Source organism: Rhea pennata, chromosome 16 (assembly GCF_028389875.1).
Source record: "Rhea pennata isolate bPtePen1 chromosome 16, bPtePen1.pri, whole genome shotgun sequence".
NCBI lineage: Eukaryota > Metazoa > Chordata > Aves > Rheiformes > Rheidae > Rhea > Rhea pennata.
The window spans coordinates 12976016-12994782 of NC_084678.1; the positions used below are offsets into that span (position 1 = coordinate 12976016).

Sequence of the window (18767 nt, forward strand, 5' to 3'; positions counted from 1 at the left end):
ATTAGTCATTATAAGACTGGGGCTTATTTCCTTGCGAAATTCCAAGTTTCTAGTTTCTCCTACTGAGGCAGAAGGGCTGTTCAAGAAAACTCCTACAATGTCTTATAACAGCAAAAGAATACTTCTTTCTATTTCTCACTGCACAAGTCTGCCCAAGTGGTTAGATAAAATGAAGTAACATTTCCAGAAAATGTGGTTGCGATTACAGTAACTGTTCCTACCATATGTGTAAATACTATTTTTTTTCTCTTTTTTTTTTCTTTTTTGGGGGGTAATTAAGGTTCTCCTGGTGACAAGGGTACAGCAGCTGCTCCGGAACTGCAGTTGCTGTTTGCACAAAGGACGTTTTGGACACGTGAGGGCAAGAGGCGAGCTGCAGACCGTAGTCCCGGGTAGCCAGCGGACAGCAGCAGCCCCAGTCCTGCTGCCCATCGCATCGGCTTCCAGGCGGTCCAGTACGACGCAAGAAATCATTACAGCCAGCATTTTCAGGGGGAAAAAATCATTTCAATGAGCATTTCAATTTTTATTAAAAAACCTCTTACAAATGGCCAACGTTTGTCATTTCCAGGGGCTTTTTTCAGGGAATTTCAGGATTTTTGAGCCGTCAGAGTTGGCAAAAGACCAATGCGCCTCGAAGGCAGAGCGGCTCGGGCCGGGGGGAGGCCGAGGCGGGGGGACGGCGGGCCAAGCGGGGCAGCGCGGTCGTACCGCAGCACCGCGCTGGGTGGCAAAACCGAGCCCTAAGGCACCTCCGCGCTGTGCGAAAGCGCAGCCGCGGGAAGCCGAAACCGTGCAAACCTAGCGGCAGCGTCGCGGCTCCTCCGCGCGGCGCCTTTTCGCCGAGGCTCCCGCCGCGGCCGCCCTGAGGCGAGGCGGCCATTTCGTGTAGGCCCGGGCTCGGTTTTCACTACGGGCGGCCGCCTGGAGGCGCGGGTGTCCCCCGCGGGAGCCAGGCGAGGCAGGGAGCCGCTGCGGGCCGGCGCCGGCCAGAGCTCCGAGCCGCCGGGGCGGCGGGCGGGCCGCTGGCGGCGCTGCCGGGCCGGCGAGGAGGCGGAACGGCGGTGGCGCGGGCGCGGGCGCGGGCGGAAGGCGCGGCGCGGGCGGAAGGCGCGGCGGAAGGCAGCGAGCGGTGCACAACGCGGAAGTGAGCCGCGCCGCCGCCGCCAGATCCGGCGGGGCGATGGCAGGAGCCGGCGGGCGGCGGGGGCCGGCGCGGGGGCCCGCGGCGCTGTGAGCGGCCGCCGCCGCTGCCGCCGCCCCTGCCGCTGCCGCCGCCCCTGCCGCTGCCGCCGCCGCCGCCCGGCGCGGGGGCCCGCGGCGGCGGGGGGCCATGGCCACCCGGCGTCTAACGGACGCGTTCTTGTTGTTGCGGAACAACGCGGTGCAGAGCCGGCAGCTGCTGGCCGAGCAAGTGAGTAGTTACGGCTCCTCCAGCCCTCTGAGTTCACGTAGCATGGCTGCTGCGGTGAGTCTCCTCCCTTCATCCTACCGTGCCTCCGCTCGGGGCCGCCGGCGCCCCGCGCCCCCGCCTGCCCCCCTCCCTTCCTCCCCTTCCCGTCCCGTCTTCGCCCCTTCCCCACCCACCTTGACGATACCTTTTTTCCTACTACTCCCCATAAAGAGAATAGAAGAGATCTGCCTTCACGCTCGTCTCCATTCACTTTGCAAGCGAAAAGCAGTTATTAATCCTATAGCTTCCTTCTAGTGTTGGGCATCGGGTTGTTGTCCTCTGCTGTTAGATCTCTCTTCCCAAATGAAAGAAAAAAATGAGTCATTTTGGAGGGCAGAACTCTTCTATTCACTGTTGGAGTGGTGTGGGCACTGTTAAATGCAATAGAGTGGATTAATCCTGGTGCTTTCCTTAGTTTGTTCTGATTCCCATCTTTCTTCCCTCTCTTCTCCTCCCCCCCCCCCCAATAAAAGTAATATTGAAAGTCATCTGTGAGAGGGAGAGCTCCGTAGATTCTAATATGGTTCTTCATTGCAGAAATTTCAAAAAGCTGCTTGTTCAGTGGCAGTTGATGATATGTGGCTTTTTCTAAATTTTGAGCTGGTCAGACTGTGATGGAAAACTTAAGAATTGAAGATTACTTTGAAACCATTTTCAAAATCATTCTCCCAAAAGTATGTGCAAGGAGGCTTTTATAAAAGGGGCAATTTGAAGGATGCTAAGAGTTTGATTTCAGTAATGAAACATTGCCCTTGGCAGCCAAGCTTAGCTGATTTTTCTGGTTGATAATTGTCCACGTCAGTCCAGAGCTACTAGTCCATTTGCACTTTCTGTTAAGACCTCTCATTTATTTACAACAACCTCGAGTAAATGTCTGCTGGCCTACTCATTTTTCTCAGTTGTTTTGCATTAATGATTTTTGTTGTTGTCAGGAAAAGCAGTGCTTTGTGCTGCAAATTTTGTTTAAACTGATGAGTCGCTATGGAATAATATTTGTTAATTGTTAACTTTATTAAAACTGCCTGTCTACTAGCTGCATATTGAACTGCACTTGCAGAATAGAAGTAGCAACAATTAATTTGTATTATATACATTTTATTGTACCACTTTCTTCTTAACATGTTTTTTGCCAAGAATAATATCATTTTTTTGATCCTTGATGTTCATAATTTTTAGTATCACTTGGAAAGTTAGTAAAAGTTAAAATGCAGATTTCAGACTACTGACCAGTGAAACTATACTTCCATTCAACAAGAAGTGCAATAGCTTAGTAGTTGCATAAAATGTTTGTTTACGGTATTTGTAAACATTAATTAAAGTTATTTTCTAGGATGCTGGTTCAAATGCAACCAAAGCTGACAGGGATTGGAAATTGTTACCCTTCTGTGCTGTGTATGAAGTTTAGTTAATGCCTGAACTTTGCTCTTGGTGGACAGTTTTCTGTTCACAGAATCACAGAATGGTTGAGGTTGGAAGGGGCCTCTGGAGATCAGCTAGTCCAACCCCCCTCTCCCCCCCCTGCTCAAGCAGGGTCACCTAGAGCACGTTGCACAGGATTGCGTTCAGGCAGGTTTTGAATATCTCCAGAGAAGGAGACTCCACAACTTCTCTGGGCAACCTGTTCCAGTGCTCTTTCACTCTCACAGGAAAGAAGTTTTTCCTTATATGCAGGCAGAATTTCCTGTGTTTCAATTTGTGCCCATTTCCTCTTGTCCTGTCACTGGGCACCACTGAAAAGACTCTGGCCTCATCCTCTTGATAGTTATTATTTACTGCAAACATGCTGTTTTAGCACTAAGTGTAAAGGTGGCATAGTGGGAGCAGTACACCTCTCCTTTAAAAGGTACCTATTACTGTAACAGTTACAGCTAACTTCTTTTCTTTTGCATAGTATCCCCAGAGTGAGGCTGCAGCATACTAACAGGGTGGTACTGCAAACTGTAGTCCTTAGTAGTTTGGGTTATCTTAGTTCACTCTCTAGGCTTCTGCTGGAGAATTCCCTTATTGTGAGAGTTATCTGTCAGAAATTGCATTCTGCCCTAGAATATGCATTCTCATGCTGATCGTTAACCACTCCTTAAACCCAGGTAATTGAATAGTTTTATGTCAAAAGCTTGGTATAGCATAAAAGAGATCATTAAGTGAAGCCTGCTGCTTTGTTAAACCACAAGTATTTTGTCCTCATTTTAGATCTGTCATGTTTGCTTTGTTAATCTTTCAGTGAAACCTCCTATTCCTTATATATACCCCCTACAGTACGGAGTGATGCGTTGGGGATGCTAGCCTTTTGTGTTTTTGAGATGCATGTAAAATTAATGTTCTCTGAAACTAAAACATAATTGAAATTTATACATTAGTGAGCATATAGTATGTCTGCTTTTGCTCTCTGTCTTTTACTGTCTCTGTTTTATTCTGTAATAACTGCAGTGCTTACCAAAAATATTTTACCCAAGTTTGCATATGGATCCTCCAGTCGTAATCAAAGGCTTCTGACTGCATTAGATGTTGAATACTGCAATCAAATTACCCTTGCTGTTACATTTCAGTATATTCTGATACTGCCTTGCACTTTTTCATCTGAAATTTTAGTAACTAGAAACAGTATTGTGCAGTTACTTAAAAAAAATCTTAACTTGATCTCTTACATTTTTTTCTGTTTACCAAGCAACTGAAATATTTTTTAAAATGTCATGATCAAGCAAAATGCTGTCTTAAATACCTCATGATATTGTACTTTTTATTGGCTAGTATTGTTTTAAAAGTTAGTTTGTTTTGTTCTTGGTAAACTGTCATGTTTAGAAACAAAATTCTAATATTTTCTCAACTGATCATACCCTGTCTCTGTCCTATGTTTCTCTTTTTCCCTTTTATCTTTTGCTGTCTCTAACTGGATGGGACTGATGGGATCCACAAATCACTTCAGGAGCTGGATGAGGTATTGTTTTTTCATATTTATTCTGTAATGGTGCATGAAATGTGCATCATTGAGTTAAAAAGTTCACTTTTTATTCTGCTAATTTATGAAATTTCATTATATAAAGTGAGGTGTCTCCTTTTACAGTTAAAGGACAAGACTACCTAAGGAAGACAAGCATTTTATGAAATAAAGTTACAGTGTTACCATATATAAGTGTGTAAAACTAGCTTAATTTATTGTACACACAAAGGATATAGTAACTTTAAACAATGAAGCTCTTAACTATTTTTTGTGCTATGCCACATCTGGCTCCACAAACTTCACTGATCAGGAAATACAAAGATCCGAAGGAAATACAGGCTTTCAGAAAAGAATTGCCAAGGGAGGAAGAGGGATTGGTTTTAGAAAGGTGTGGGGGAGGGAACCACAAAGATTTCCAGACCCGATATGGGAAAATTTAAAAATCTGTGAGGAAAATAGGAAGTGAGGGTTGTTTGTTTGTTTTGTTTTAATGAAATATTTTCCCTGAGAATGAACAGTGAAATAACTATGTATGTTTAAAATGGTATCATTGGTGATACCACTGCTTTCTATCTACAGTAAATATTTTAAATGAAGATGTTTTAAGTTGCACAGTCTTGCAGACATAAAAAAAAAAAAAAAAAAAAAACTGTACTGTCTACTGGTTCCACCCCCCCCCCCCCCCCCCCCCCGCCTTCCCCTCAAAGCAGAAAGGTTACTGGGAAGTATACATAGCCCAGTGCTAAATGTTGCTTCCTGGTCCTGCACTCAGTCAATTATGAGAATGTCTTACTCAATTTTAAGTCAAAGAATCATAGACATGCTGGTTGGAAGGGACTTCTGGAGATCTGGTTCAGCCTCCTGCTCTAAACAGGAGTATTGCCAACCTGTATTGTGTCATCCGTGACTTTGTCCAGCCAAGTTGTAAAAAACGTCCAAGAGTGGAGATATCACATCTTCTCTGGACAGCCTGCTCTTACATTGCACCACTTCAGAAATGGATTTCTTTGTACCTGCTCTATAGTACTGTTTCTATTTATGTATGTTCCTAAACCCTACAGAGAAAAATCTTTTTATTTGTTTAAAGATCTGTAGTATTGATGCTGACCTTAATGAAAGAATCGTCATTGAAGGTGAACAGCATGTTTTACTAGTAATGATATCGAAGCAGATAAATACATCTCTACCAGTATATCCAAAATCAGACCAAGGCTTTTAGTTTCTGCCAAACTAATCAAAAAAGGCATTATGTTTGTTTCCCTTCTTATTTGTTATATTTAAGTTTTTGTACCTTGAAGTAAAGTTACTAAACCTGAACCGCCACTTAGAAATCCATTTCTAGGTATGATTAGAAAAGTAGGATTGGCACATTTATCACCAGCATTTTGTGCCTTTGTAAAAAGAACTTAGTGAGTTACGTGTTTTGCTCAAAATCTTCTGATTTTTCAACCCTGCATATCAGGAGTCTATTTCCAGAAATACACTGTCCCTAAAAACTGTATCATACCCTTCAATAACTGCTGCAGTGCTGCTGTAGATCAGTGTGGCTCAGTCTCTAATAGTATAAAACCCTGATTTGTCACACTTCAGTTATTCAAATTATGTGACTACTATTAATTGTGATAAAGGGTTTCTTTCTGTATTATTACAGGTCTGCAAAGCAAGATGCAATAATGTGTCATCTCCTCTAAGGAGGACTAATGCAGTATGCTATTTCCAAAATGATTTGTGTATTAAATTCCTATAAATCCATGTCGGGTGCATTGCTGCTAAGAATGCATGCCTTTTATTTTCTTTCCAGGTTGCTGATGTTATCTACTTGTGTTATCACTGTTCCCAGAGGCCTTACTTAGGATCAGGGCCTTGTATTATGCATTGCACAAAGAGAGGTGTGTGCAGAATTCAAGTCACTGATGTATTGGTGATCTCCATTCTGGTCCATTATTCCTGAAATCAGTGGGGCTTTGCTTAATTTCAGGAATGTGATGCTGCAGAGCTCTACACAATTTGAGCAGAGAAAAGTAATATTTAATAAAGCAGAAAAGGCTACTGGGGAAGAGAAGAGATGAAGATAAATGTGGTCTTTCATAAGCTGCTAGTTGCACAGAGAAAATCACATTTGGTAGTTTTGATAATTTAAATACGCCTATGAAATGTAGCCGTCCAGAATGCATAAAATACTTCTCGATCCTCAGTTAAGTGCCTCGGCTTACTTGTATATCATTTTGATCTTTCCATTTTAGCCCCTTTCTATTCTTGGATGTTTTCTTTGGTTTTGTTATTAAACTAGAAGTGATTTCCCAGTGGACACAAATGATGAGGTTCCCATACAAAACAGATCTTTTTCTGCTTAGAACATACCCTTTTCTGCTTAGAACATCTGTTCAGATACAAACAAATGCTCTAATGTCGTGGCCTTCAGAGGCCCAGAAGCTGTCAATTAGGAGTCTTTCAGAACTCCTGTAGTGGCAAAGTCTAATGCTTGAAGCTGTTTTTCCACTTGGAAAACATGTAATGAAAGTGGGGAGGGTAAGGGACCTACTGCAGTTCTGCAGGTAAGAGTACTGCCCCACCTTTTCCCCCACCCCACAACTCCAGCCCTACTCTGGATCTGGGGAGAGCCGTGTTTAAGGCTGGTTGGCACGTTGTCTTGTTTTACTTTCTCTGACAATGTGTGGAAGTTTCTGAAGAATTATTCTACCTATTTTCAAACAAGAGTTTATTTACTTCAGACCGTATAGCTGAAGCAGCAAGCTCATATCATTGCAACGGAGAAGTGTGGATCATTCAGTGACTGAAGTGATAGTTTTTGTTTAGCACCTTCTAATTTCCACTAAATAAATAAAATACGAAGTTTAGTTGCATGTCAGTTTGCAAGAATGCTTGCTGTGCAGCATATAGATGAGCATCTGACTAAATACAATATTGTTTGATGAGACATATATATATATAACTTTCATTTCATAAAGAAATAGTAAACATTGTGGTTTATTTGGAGTTTTCCCCGAATGAGTTTGTTAAACTCGTCTGGCCTGGTATAAGCCATATTATGTTATAGATTAAGGAAGCACTGGCCATGAATTATTGCCTAAAATGAAATGCACCTCTTACTCCTATGTAAGAATTACTTGAATTTTCACTGCAATGCCACGTGTCCCTTAAAAATCTTTTAAGAATCCACTTGAAGAGTAGGTTCCATCTTTCAGATCCTATAGGAAGTGGGAGAACATAGATCATTAGTATATGGCGGACTAATGAGAAAATGTGGAGCATGGTTGTAACTGCTTCATGCAAACGCATTTTTGAGGCTATTTTTATGTAAAAGGAAGGCCTACGTGCACGGTTCCCTAATGCTTAAGGATATGCATCTAATTTGAGTGAAGTTAATTTTCTGGTTTTAAGGATGTTTTTCTTATCTTCTGCAGCTTGCTGATGATCGTATGGCACTGGTATCAGGAATAAGTTTAGATCCTGAAGCAGCAATTGGTGTAACAAAACGATTACCTCCCAAATGGGTTGATGGAGCAGATGAAGTAAGTTGTGTGTTAAATCCAACACTGAGTGGGATTTCATGAAAGAATTTCTTAGGAAAGTAACTGTGACAACATGTATGTTTCTGAAGCTTTATTATAGAAGTAGTATTAGAAAAAAGATTAAAACAATTTTTTTTCTTACATTCTGATATTGCTGGATCACCTGCTGTTAGGGGAAGATTTTGGGCAGTTGTATTTTATTATCTTGAAGGCTGTATCACAAGTGAAACAAAGGGAAATCATCTAGGGCCAGAAATTCTATAGGGTTGGATTTCCATGATCAATGTGAGTAACATTTAATTTGGACTGTTAGAGTAGGACACATTGTAGCTAAGCACGGAAAGACTTGAGACTGCAGGAAGGTCCTAAAGCTCTCAACAAAGCAAAGTCTTTAGCTTAGAAAGTAGGATGTAAAGTCTAAAGATCCAAAGCCTAGAAACGACAATATAAAAAATTTAGTGCTTCCACTTAGCTGTTTGAGCCTTTTGAGGGATCCAGCTGAATAGACCCCAACTCCTTATGGATTTATTTCTAGTAACTATTATTTTCTAGTTTTCTAGTAACTAATTAATTTCTAGTAACTATTTCTAGTAAAAAGTAGTTTGAAAGTATGTCTAACTCACACTGTTGAACTTTATCTATAGTGCATTTGACAGAGATGGTGTGACTTGAATTTTCATTTATATTTTTGGATAAATCTTTCTTATTATGACATTGTTTATATAATAATAAAAATATTATTCCAGCTTAATGATGCATATTTGAAAACAGCACAGTCTTGCCTAAGATCAATTAGAGAAGAGTTTATACCAGGTTTAAAAAGCAGCAAGCTCACAAAGCCTATGGAAGTTTTCAGTCCCTAAGAAATTGGCTTTTTGTGTGTGTTTTTTATTGATCTTTAGTCTGCTCTTTTATGTTACAGAGATTTCTTTAAATGTTTTTTACATCATTTGTCAGAACATTTTCCTCTGAAACATTAGTCACTTCCCTTTCTCCATTGTTGGGTTTTGTTTTTTAGATTCAGTATGATATCGCCAGGGTTAAACAGAAGATGAAAGAATTAGCTAGTCTTCATGATAAACACCTAAACAGACCAACATTGGATGACAGCAGTGAAGAAGAACATGCAATAGAAATAACCACCCAAGAGATCACACAGGTGCAGATTGCTTTCAATTCTGAAGCTACAGTATGGCATATCTATAAAGCATATTGTCTGATGTGAGGCAGTAGTTTCCTAGGAATAAAATGTATCTTATATAATCAGTATTTTCAGTGAGCCAGACTCCTGGTTTCTGCCCTTGGTACTGCTATTATCTCAGTGAACTTCTCAACAAGTCAGTTAACCTCTCTGTTTATATACCTATTTGCTTTCCTACCTTGGAGTAGGATTAGGGTGCTTAGATACCTGTAAGAGTGATTTATTAACAGAAATACAAAAGTGTATCCTGTGACTTCCAGTCTAAACAATTATAATGAAGCAAATGTCTTTGGTCAAAACTACATGTGTTACCATGTTAGCTTTGAATTGTTCATTTATCTATATTCTGTGTGTTCATTCTGTGAACACTGTGTACTCTTCTAAACATTGGACTGTGCAACAAAGATTTTAAAAATCTATAAGTTAAAATCTTAGTCTTCCATTTGAAACTTTAGCAATGTCATTTAAAATTTGTGTTGCTGTACGTCTTACTAACGGAAGTATTTTCTCAGTTATTTCACAGGTGTCAGAGAGCAGTCCAGGTCTTGCAAAGCAGGTCACGGATTTGTACAGAACAAGAAGAACGTGTTCTCAGGAATGTAGTGTCTTCCTTAGCACAGTCCCTTCAGGACCTATCCACCAACTTTAGGCATGCACAGTCTGACTATCTCAAACGTAAGCATAAGAGATACAGTAATGCATGGGCACTTTCTGTGGAAAACGGTAACTAAGGGGTGCCTGTTTTCTTGATTGAGAATGAAGCACGGAAAAGTTAAGTCATACTCCTAAGACTACCAAGGATGGAGATTAGAATTTGGGAGATTCTGGTTTACAGCCCATGCTCAACCTGCTTGATTCTGCCTCTCTCCCTCATATTGATAAAGCAGAAATTTCGTGGTTAAACATCAGTGAAATGGAACATGTATTTCATCCTTACAAATTTTTAATGTCACATTGCTTCTCAAATTGGGGTCTGCAAAACTGCTTCTGTAACACTGGTGAAACAGCCGTTGGCCTTCAGACGTGATACCTGCTGTTGATTAGTAGTCTAATTAAATTTTAAAAGGTGGTTTGTGATAAATTAAAATTCTGTACCATAAATGAATTGAAAATGGAGTATCCTCTATTTAAAATCCAAAATTGAGTACAGCTCATATTTTTAGCATAGTAATGCAAGCTTATTTTGATCTTGTAAAAAGTTTGATCTTTAAACTTAATGCTGGTCTAATATTTCTTCCTCTCATGCTGCAAATGGCACAGATAGAACTTAGGATCACAATTCAGAAGAAGGATGTTTCTGAGAGCATTTGTTAGAAAATAGGCCAGAGTCATTACACAGACATGTTAAGGCTCTTATTACCCTTGGGATCTAACTTTTTAACTCCATGGAACATAATGACTTGGATTCTTTGGTTTAATCAGAGTCTTGTCTGTCTGGTGAAATTCATTGTGCTTTGTTAAATAGCAAACTTATATGACAGTTACAGTTCAGAACCTGCTAGTTATGTCACTTATTAGCCAGGTTTTCTTGTGCTTTTCTACCTTGTGCTTCAGATCTTGCTCTTACTCTTATATCTTGTTCCTGCAAAAGCTATTGGAAAATATTCTTCTACTTGTACACACGTTTGAAAGTTGATAGGAAACTGAGTGACTTTCTATTTAGTATGTCTAAACATAACGCTGAATGTAGTTTGTCTTTTACAGGCATGAAAAACAGAGAAGAAAGATCCAAACACTTCTTTGACACGTCAGTCCCACTTATGGATGATGGAGAGGACAATACACTTTATGATAGGGTAAGTAAAGGTATTATTACATGAATTCAATGCAGAGATTTTTTTAGTATACCTGTAGTTTTAATATGAAAATATCAAAAAGGATGAAAATCTGATGTGCGCTAAGCACCAAATTACATATAAAAATATTTTTGCAACTTTGCATGATATATTTATCTGATTATGGTTGTATTGCTGTTGAGATGTTAAGAGGATTGTGCCATCAGCTTCCGTGTTGCAGTGTGAGGGAACTTGGTTTGACTAATAATTCTTCTTACATGACTGACAGGGACTAGGAGGTCTGAAAATACAGTGCTATTCTTGGTCACCTCACCTCCCTGGGCATATACAAGAGTAATTAGAAAGCTGTGTGTGTATGATGTTGAGCTTGTGTGGAAGGTGACCCTTTTTTGTAACTCAAGATTTTCAAGGTTAAAATTTGATATAAATAGCAATGTAATGATTTGCTTCTGGGTAGTTAGGTTGGCTTTGTTGTACCATAAGACCAGACATATTTCCTGGTTTTACTTTTTTGGGAGGGAGAGAATACTTGGAGTATTGTAGTTTGGAGATACTGCATATCTAAGCAATACTAGAATTTGTTTGAATATGTCTTAGGTAATGGTGCAGCAGAATATTCTATAATGCTTAATGTTGAATTGAAAATTTAGCTGTAAAGCAGCCTTTGCTTTTTCCGTAACTAGTATGTAAGAGGTGTTTTGCTTGATCTCTAAATAGGAGTGCTGGGGGGAGAGAAAAAAAAAAATGTATTCTGTTATAAATGACATTGGAAGATAAAAATAGTAAATAGTCTCCATAATTAAAAAAAAAACAGAATTGTTGTTTTGTCTTTACGCATTTTAATGACCATTGACATTATGAGACTTTCTGTAATGCTGATCAATCACACATATTGATTTTGTACATCAATAAAAACATTATTTTAGGACAGACCTTATTTAAAAAGTTCTTTGTGTGTTTAAGCAGGATGTAAGATTTAAATTTTCTCTACTAAAACTATAAATACCTGTTCAAATTATCTCAGCAACTCTGAAACTCTGTTTTTAAAATACAGCAAGATTTTTTAGATAATTTTATACTCTGGAAGTTCCAAGAACACTGTTATGTTATGAAATCTTACAATTGCTATAATTATTTCTAGTGTTAACATGTTGTTAATGTTAATTCAACATTTAAATCTTTTATTTCAACAGGGTTTTACAGATGACCAACTAGCATTGGTGGAGCAAAACACGTTAATGGTGGAAGAGCGAGAAAGAGAAATCCGTCAGATTGTACAGTCAATCTCTGATCTGAATGAAATATTTAGGGACCTGGGAGCAATGATAGTAGAACAGGTATATTGACACCACAGTGTTAGTAAGAAGTAGGAGATTCCATGTAGCAACAAGGCTTCCGGACGCTTCCTGTTTTAATGTCCCATTTTCATGCGTTTATCACTTTTTCAGACTTCATTTGTTCAGTCTGAGTTTTCCTATGTTCGATATTTGTTGGAAGATGAATTAAAAAAAAATCAGGAAAAATAATTAGTTATTCATGAGGATTAGACTAGCAAAACATAGAATGCTAGAGCTTGGTTGGTTGTTTCTCCCAAAGATTTTGTTTGGATTGAACATGTCAGCCAAGAGCACCTGAATTGAGAGTAAGGGGTTATTAAGGGATGTGATGTTAGGTGGTGACAGGGTTGCCAGTAAGGCACTGAACAAGAATATCCTTTTAAAAAAGTCTTAACTAGTTCTTCTGTAAAAGTTCACAGCTTACACAGTTCATTAGCTCTTTGCTGTAAACTTTATTTATTACCCTGCTGGTTATACTGGCAATTGCTTCATGGAGCATATTTAGATTCCAGTTGGTATTCATTCTCTCCATTTTGTTTAGGGAACAGTTCTAGATAGAATTGACTACAATGTTGAACAGTCATGTATCAAAACTGAAGAGGGCCTAAAACAGTTGCATAAGGTAAGCTCAAAGAATACTTAAGATGCTTTACATACCTAATCTTTTATAATTTAATTAGCCATTAAGTTCTTACACTTTTTCATTTGGACATCTTCTGTGTTGGATATGGTTGCTGTACAGTATAAAATGTCCAACTGTAGTAGGATCTTCCCAGATAATTTGTTTAACAGCATGCTGAATGCCTAGCATTAATTTCCTGAATGATCTGGGGCATCCAAGCAGTGTGCTCTCATCCTTATGTTGCAGACCTGTTGGGACCTCTCTGTAATTCCTTTTGTCTTCAGTGTTTGTTTTGAGAGCCATGCATTTCTGAAATAGGACTGGTTATTGGATACATCACTACAGATTTCAGTCAATCAGTTAATATAGCCTAGTTTGAAAGTGTTATCTCAGAGAGTAGCAAGGATAGCTTTAAATATTTTCTTTTACAGTACATTTGTTAGAAGTTAGATCTAACTTTAAGCTTTTAATACAGAGCTTTTACTGTGAACACTTGACAGTTGTGAATTGGCAGCAGAACACAGATTTTGTGATTGTTTTGTTTTCTTGACTTATTTTGTTTTCTTTTGATTTTAAGCAAAGTTCTGACTTGTCAGTTCAGTTCTTTCATTGCTAGAAATAAAATGGAATTAGAGATTTATGCAAAACATCTATATGAGTAGAACATTCAGTTTTGCAAATGTTTGCATCTTGTTGATGCACACTCAACTTGCTCATGCTATGGCAGACTTCTAATATACTGTCAGCAAAAAAGCACCATTTGAGAAGAGTGAAATAAATTTCATTATAGGTTTTTGTTGTGCATAGTGGTAAACTGAGATCATTAAGGCATTAACCACTGGGAAACAAGTCTTAAAGTAATTGCAAGCAATTTGCACAAACTGAACTGGAAATAGATGAATCAATTGTAATGAAGACTACTTCTAATCTAGTAGTAGTTAATGAATTGTCAGCAAACCCCTTTTCTGCCTGCTGATTAGAGTATGGATTTTTGATGCAATGTGCAGTTTAGATCAGATATTTGCAGTTCAGCATAGAAATTTTCTCACCTATGATGTGAGATGTACGCACACATCTGAATAGTAATATAAAACACAGATCCTGTCTGTTTTTTAAAGTGTTGGTAACTTTATTCTAATTTAATATGTGTAATGTCATATTTTTTTCTGTTTTAATTAGCATAATTATCACAAACTACCTGGAAAGCACTTTCACAGAAATTTCATTCATTCACTCCAGAAATCTTGATATGAATTACTAGTTACCAAGTCATCCTTCACATGAAAATTGGAATCAAAGTTACTGCTTTGTGATACTTTAAGCCTAATTAAATAGTCACAGTGGTTGCACGTAAGATAGTTGCAGGTCAAAACTCCTTTTTAGTAGATCTGATAACAAATAATTATTTTCCAGGGACTGTAAAGGAGCAGAATTAATTCTTTTTCCCTTTTAAATTTTCAAGGTTTATTAATTTAAAACGAATTAAATGCAAGTTTTGTTTTGTTTAGCTTCTATTAGCAGACTTTCATTTGGCTTTTGGAGAGTTTTCTCCACGTTGCCTCCTTTTAATTCCCCTGGGAAAAAGAGAAAAGGGATGAGAAAATGTGGTTAGAAGAAAGAAGGAATGAAGCAGGAAACTGAGAACAAATCAAAATGAAAACTTTCAGTTCTATTTGAATTTAAATGAAAATGCACAGCTGAATCAGGTACAATAAAATTCATAACAAAAACTTCATTGTTTTAATAGGCATTTTTGATGTCCTTTGAGTATAATACAGGAATCTTATACCAACAAAATGAGTTAAAGCATTTTACCAGATCTTACTGTTCAAACTTTGACATGCCCAGTTGCCTCAGTTTTGTTTCCACAGTCTTCATAGCTAAGTGTTCTTAGAAATGAAGTATCACTTCTGTATAACTAATATTACATGCAGTATCTTACGGGAGCTTAGGACCTTCTCAAGGACTGCTGAAAATAAGTCACAGCCAGGTTGCTTAACAAATATGAGGTGCATTCTTCTGTGAAGAGCCTCTCCTATTCAGTATGGATAAATGTGACTTCAGTGTACATTTATCTTCACTGAAGTTGATAGTGAGACTGGAGTTATTTTGTGAGAGTTGCTTGCAATATACATTGTATTAAATGTCAATTTACCAAAGAAAAAAATACTAAAATACATGGACTTGACTATACTAAGTAACAGTTCATACTTCAGAGTTTTGCAGAAATGTAAGTATTAATTGTCTCTTTTCTGTTTCTATAGGCAGAGCAATATCAAAAGAAGAATCGGAAGATGCTTGTTATTTTAATTTTGTTTGTTGTAGTAATTGTCCTTATTGTTGTTCTCATTGGTGTAAAGTCACACTAGGTTTCACTTAATTTTCTTTCTTTTTTTTTTTTTTTTTTTGGCGGGGGGGGGAGTTTGTGAACTTTTTTCCCAGTGTGAATGGATGGACCTGCACTCCAGAAAGCTGCCTTTGAATGTATAAACCCTTGTGGTACAAAGTCTGTGCAATGTTTCAGAACTCTTTGAAGTACAAGTTTGGTCATCTGTGAGGTGTTCGTAAAGATTATATGGAAAGTGTTGGAAATTTGATGATGCTCTGGAACAAATTATCTGGCTCTTTATCCAGAGGTATTTGGAAACACAGTACATTAAAAAATATGTATATATTAATGACTACAGTAAGTAGTGTGTTATTGTAAACAAAAATGTTTTCTGTCTTTTTGTCATAGTTATCATGGGCTTCAAATTTAAACAATGTTACTGAGTCACGGGGCTCAATAACAAACAGATCTAGATTCAAGATGCATTAGAAGAAGCACAAAAATGTTTGACTTCGTCTCTTTTCCTCCAGATTCAATCCTCCCCACAAAGAACTGGATAGACTGCTAAAAAGGAGAGCTTTTAACAACCAGAACCTAATCCATCCCTGTGATCTTAATTTAGATATTGCACCATTGCTAAGAATCAGAGCAGTACTTAGTCTTGTAAATAACAAGATTTAATCACTGACATAATTTAACCTGTTTAGTTAATTAAAAAACTTTATAAGCTTGAGTAATCATGGGAATGTTTTTTCCTCTTCAGAAAGATTGCATATGTGTTTCCATATACAGTTTTTTTATATAGTTTAAAGTACAACCATTACATTGAAACAGTGATAAAGTTAAAGCCAAAAAATACAGAGATTATCCTTTTGGCCTTCTATATCATCTGGCCTGCTATCGCGGATCTGGGATATTTCATTCTACTGTTGTTGCATAAGCTGTTTATATTACAGTCCATCTGTCCATAGAAGTTGGTAAGCTTTTATATAAAAATGTGAATTCACTACAGTATATATTGCACCCATTCTCTGTGATAAGATTATTTTTTCAAACACCTACCTGGAAGAGGACAGGTTATTGGTCTTCTGCTGATCATGACAAATGTGCGACTGACAGGTATTAGGCCTTCATTATAGGATTTGGGGGATTTTCTACTTTTTTTTTGCAGCTTAAAATTTTGCCGTGGGCCATGAAAGAAAATAGGGAAACATTTAGTAATAGATTATTCATGATTAAATTCAGGCCTGAAGTGATGTGCAATTTTAGAGGCCTTGCCTTAATATTTTTAATACAGCTTTTCTGTGTGGGTTGTTTTTGCTACGGGACTGTAATGTTTATCTCCTTTTCTGACTGATACAGTGATCCCCATAAACTTGCAGAGATGATCTGCTCAAGGCCCCTGAAGTACAAATTCATAATATTAATGATTCTGATCTTGCCTATGGGAAACAGGAGTTCTCTACCTGCCCTGAGCTTGTCTTTACTGTGTATGTACTAAGTAGGACCTTAAGTATGATTCTAAGCTTAATGCAGGAACAGACCTGATGAAAGAGACTACAGAGACATGAAAGCCTTGGGTTTTTTTTGTGGCTTGTTGTGAAAAGCTTTGTACCTCTCTTGTTACCTCTGGACAAAGGGGATTTTGAACTTCCAAAACTGCCAGTTCAAACCCTGGTTGAATTTACAGAGTAAATTGGCAAAAGAAAGAATGATGCTTTTAGTTGGGTGTGCAGCTCCCCTGTTTTGGTATAGATCTCTTCAATGATCGTGAGTAAAACTACTGTATCCCTAGTGTGCTGTCTACATCATTTGGTATGAAGCAGCATATTGCTATAATTTAATATACTGTACTTGCAACGTTCTCTCTAACATGAGATTGTGTTATTTATTTCTGTCTTGACTGGTGCTTTTGACATTTTATCATGCCTAATGAATTCAAAGAAGTAATAAAACATTTCCAACCTAATTGGTCAATTGCTCTTTTTTTTTTAAGTAGTATAAACTGACACAAATACTCGCATTGATGTTAATGTGTCTATATATATATAATTCTCTAAAATTAAATGAAAGTAGCAGTGACGTATCTTTAAAAGACTCTTTTTTATCTGTTCTTTAGCACAATGTAATTTTGCATTGTCAAAAGTGGGACAGGGATGGATTTTTTTCTGTGTAGGTGGTATGAAATCACAATGGGATTTTAACTCTAGTAAGGTAATTGGCTACATATTTTCTATCCAAATACTGTAAAGGGAAGTGCACTTTTTAATATACACTGCACACGAGATTGAACTGAGATGGGAGTTGTCCTGTGTAACTTGAGCTGGAAGTGATTGAAGCAGACTGTATCTAGAAAAAAACAATTCCTAGGTTTTCTAAATAATCTCAGACGTCCAGAGTTTGTTATAATTCAGTGTAAATAATACTTGGCAGCTAAATCATAAACCCTCATGCAAGGCTTTGTAAAAGGATCTCTACATAGTGTTACAGAGGGATACCATCAGTGCCATTAAGCTGTGAAAGCCCCCCAAAGCCACAGCAAGCAAGCAAGGAGTTTTAGCAGCAGCTGGTGCCTGCTCCAGTGCTACAGCAGCTGCCTGAACCTACTGACCGCACTTTTGCCCAGTGCGGTAGCCGTGTCTGTGCGCTGCAGAGGAAGCTAGTACGCTGAGCTCCGGGGCCTCTAGCCTCTCTGAGGTTGCTGGATTCTTCTTGGCCTGTCCTGAGACTGATTGCTAGACTATCTCCCAAGAATCTAAGGTTTTTCTCCACCTTTTGTGAACTGCTGAATCTATTGGCTTGTACAAAATGTCTGCTAAAATGCACACAAACATACAAAAATAAAATCAAGGATTAGCATTTTTTTTAAAAAAAATACATTCTAGTGATATTTGACAGGATTATAAACACTGTTGTGGTGAATTCATTCCAACGTTAGAGACTATGAGAAGTAAAATGGAAGAATTTTTTTTTTCCGGTAAGTTTTGGATTGTGATAAAAATGTGAATGAATATAAATGATGCAATGGCCACTGAGGCTTCCTAGATTGCATTAATTTCGGATATGCTTTTATGAAATATTTTAATCATCTTTGCCTAAATCCTTAGAAACCTTGTTTTTGGCAAAGCCATGTTTTTGCCATGTTTTTGCATGCGTGATAGACTTGTGGAATTGATTTTGACAAGGAAAATGTATCTTTTTTGCTATCTCTAGAAAAGTTCCCAGATTTAATTAGTTATAATAGATTCCCTATTTTTGATTAGTTTTGTTTCTCAAGTATTAATTGTACTGGGGGGGGGCTTAATTCCATAAATACTTGTAGTAGGTAGAGGACTAAAAATTGTAGTAACTATTGCCACAACTTTCACTGTGGCTTGCATTAGTAGAAATCTTTGCAACTACTGTTAGAGGAAAATATGTAGAAAACATTTATACTGTAGATAGAAATGACTTAGTTTACTGCCTTGATTAGGCTCCTCCCCTGGTGTCATTAAAGTTGATGAAATAAGGATCAAAGGGCTAGATGAGTATTTCCTGTTGCTTTGTTCACATTTTGGA

General features: G+C 38.1%; 1 protein-coding gene across 4 annotated transcripts; it reads left to right on the forward strand.

Moving 5' to 3' along the window:
* The first annotated feature begins 1306 nt into the window (after nucleotides 1–1306).
* Nucleotides 1307–17178, forward strand: STX16 (syntaxin 16). 4 transcript variants are annotated; one of them, XR_009960086.1, is made up of 9 exons: nucleotides 1307–1468; nucleotides 7817–7924; nucleotides 8943–9083; nucleotides 9638–9800; nucleotides 10830–10921; nucleotides 12115–12258; nucleotides 12800–12880; nucleotides 14389–14586; nucleotides 15145–15230. XR_009960086.1 is itself a non-coding variant. In XM_062589400.1 (9 exons), the coding sequence occupies exons 1-9, from the start codon at nucleotides 1334–1336 to the stop codon at nucleotides 15247–15249; spliced, it is 981 nt and encodes a 326-aa protein (XP_062445384.1). In that variant the 5' UTR covers nucleotides 1308–1333; the 3' UTR covers nucleotides 15250–17178. The 4 variants fall into 4 exon arrangements, 3 of the variants coding, with proteins under 3 accessions (XP_062445384.1, XP_062445385.1, XP_062445386.1); XM_062589400.1 differs by lacking the exon at nucleotides 14389–14586 and adding an exon at nucleotides 4377–4388 and having other exon boundaries at nucleotides 1308–1468; nucleotides 15145–17178; XM_062589401.1 differs by lacking the exon at nucleotides 14389–14586 and having other exon boundaries at nucleotides 1308–1468; nucleotides 15145–17178.
* The last annotated feature ends 1589 nt before the right edge of the window (nucleotides 17179–18767 follow it).

What these genes read in the sequence shown, in the direction of transcription:
- STX16 (XM_062589400.1), top strand. Translation starts at nt 1,334, where the DNA reads ATGGCCACCCGGCGTCTAACGGACGCGTTCTTGTTGTTGCGGAACAAC. An exon ending in GGGTTGATGGAGCAGATGAA is followed by an intron (nt 7,925 to 8,942) that starts GTAAGTTGTGTG and finishes TTTGTTTTTTAG; the next exon opens with ATTCAGTATGATATCGCCAG. An exon ending in GCCTAAAACAGTTGCATAAG is followed by an intron (nt 12,881 to 15,144) that starts GTAAGCTCAAAG and finishes CTGTTTCTATAG; the next exon opens with GCAGAGCAATATCAAAAGAA.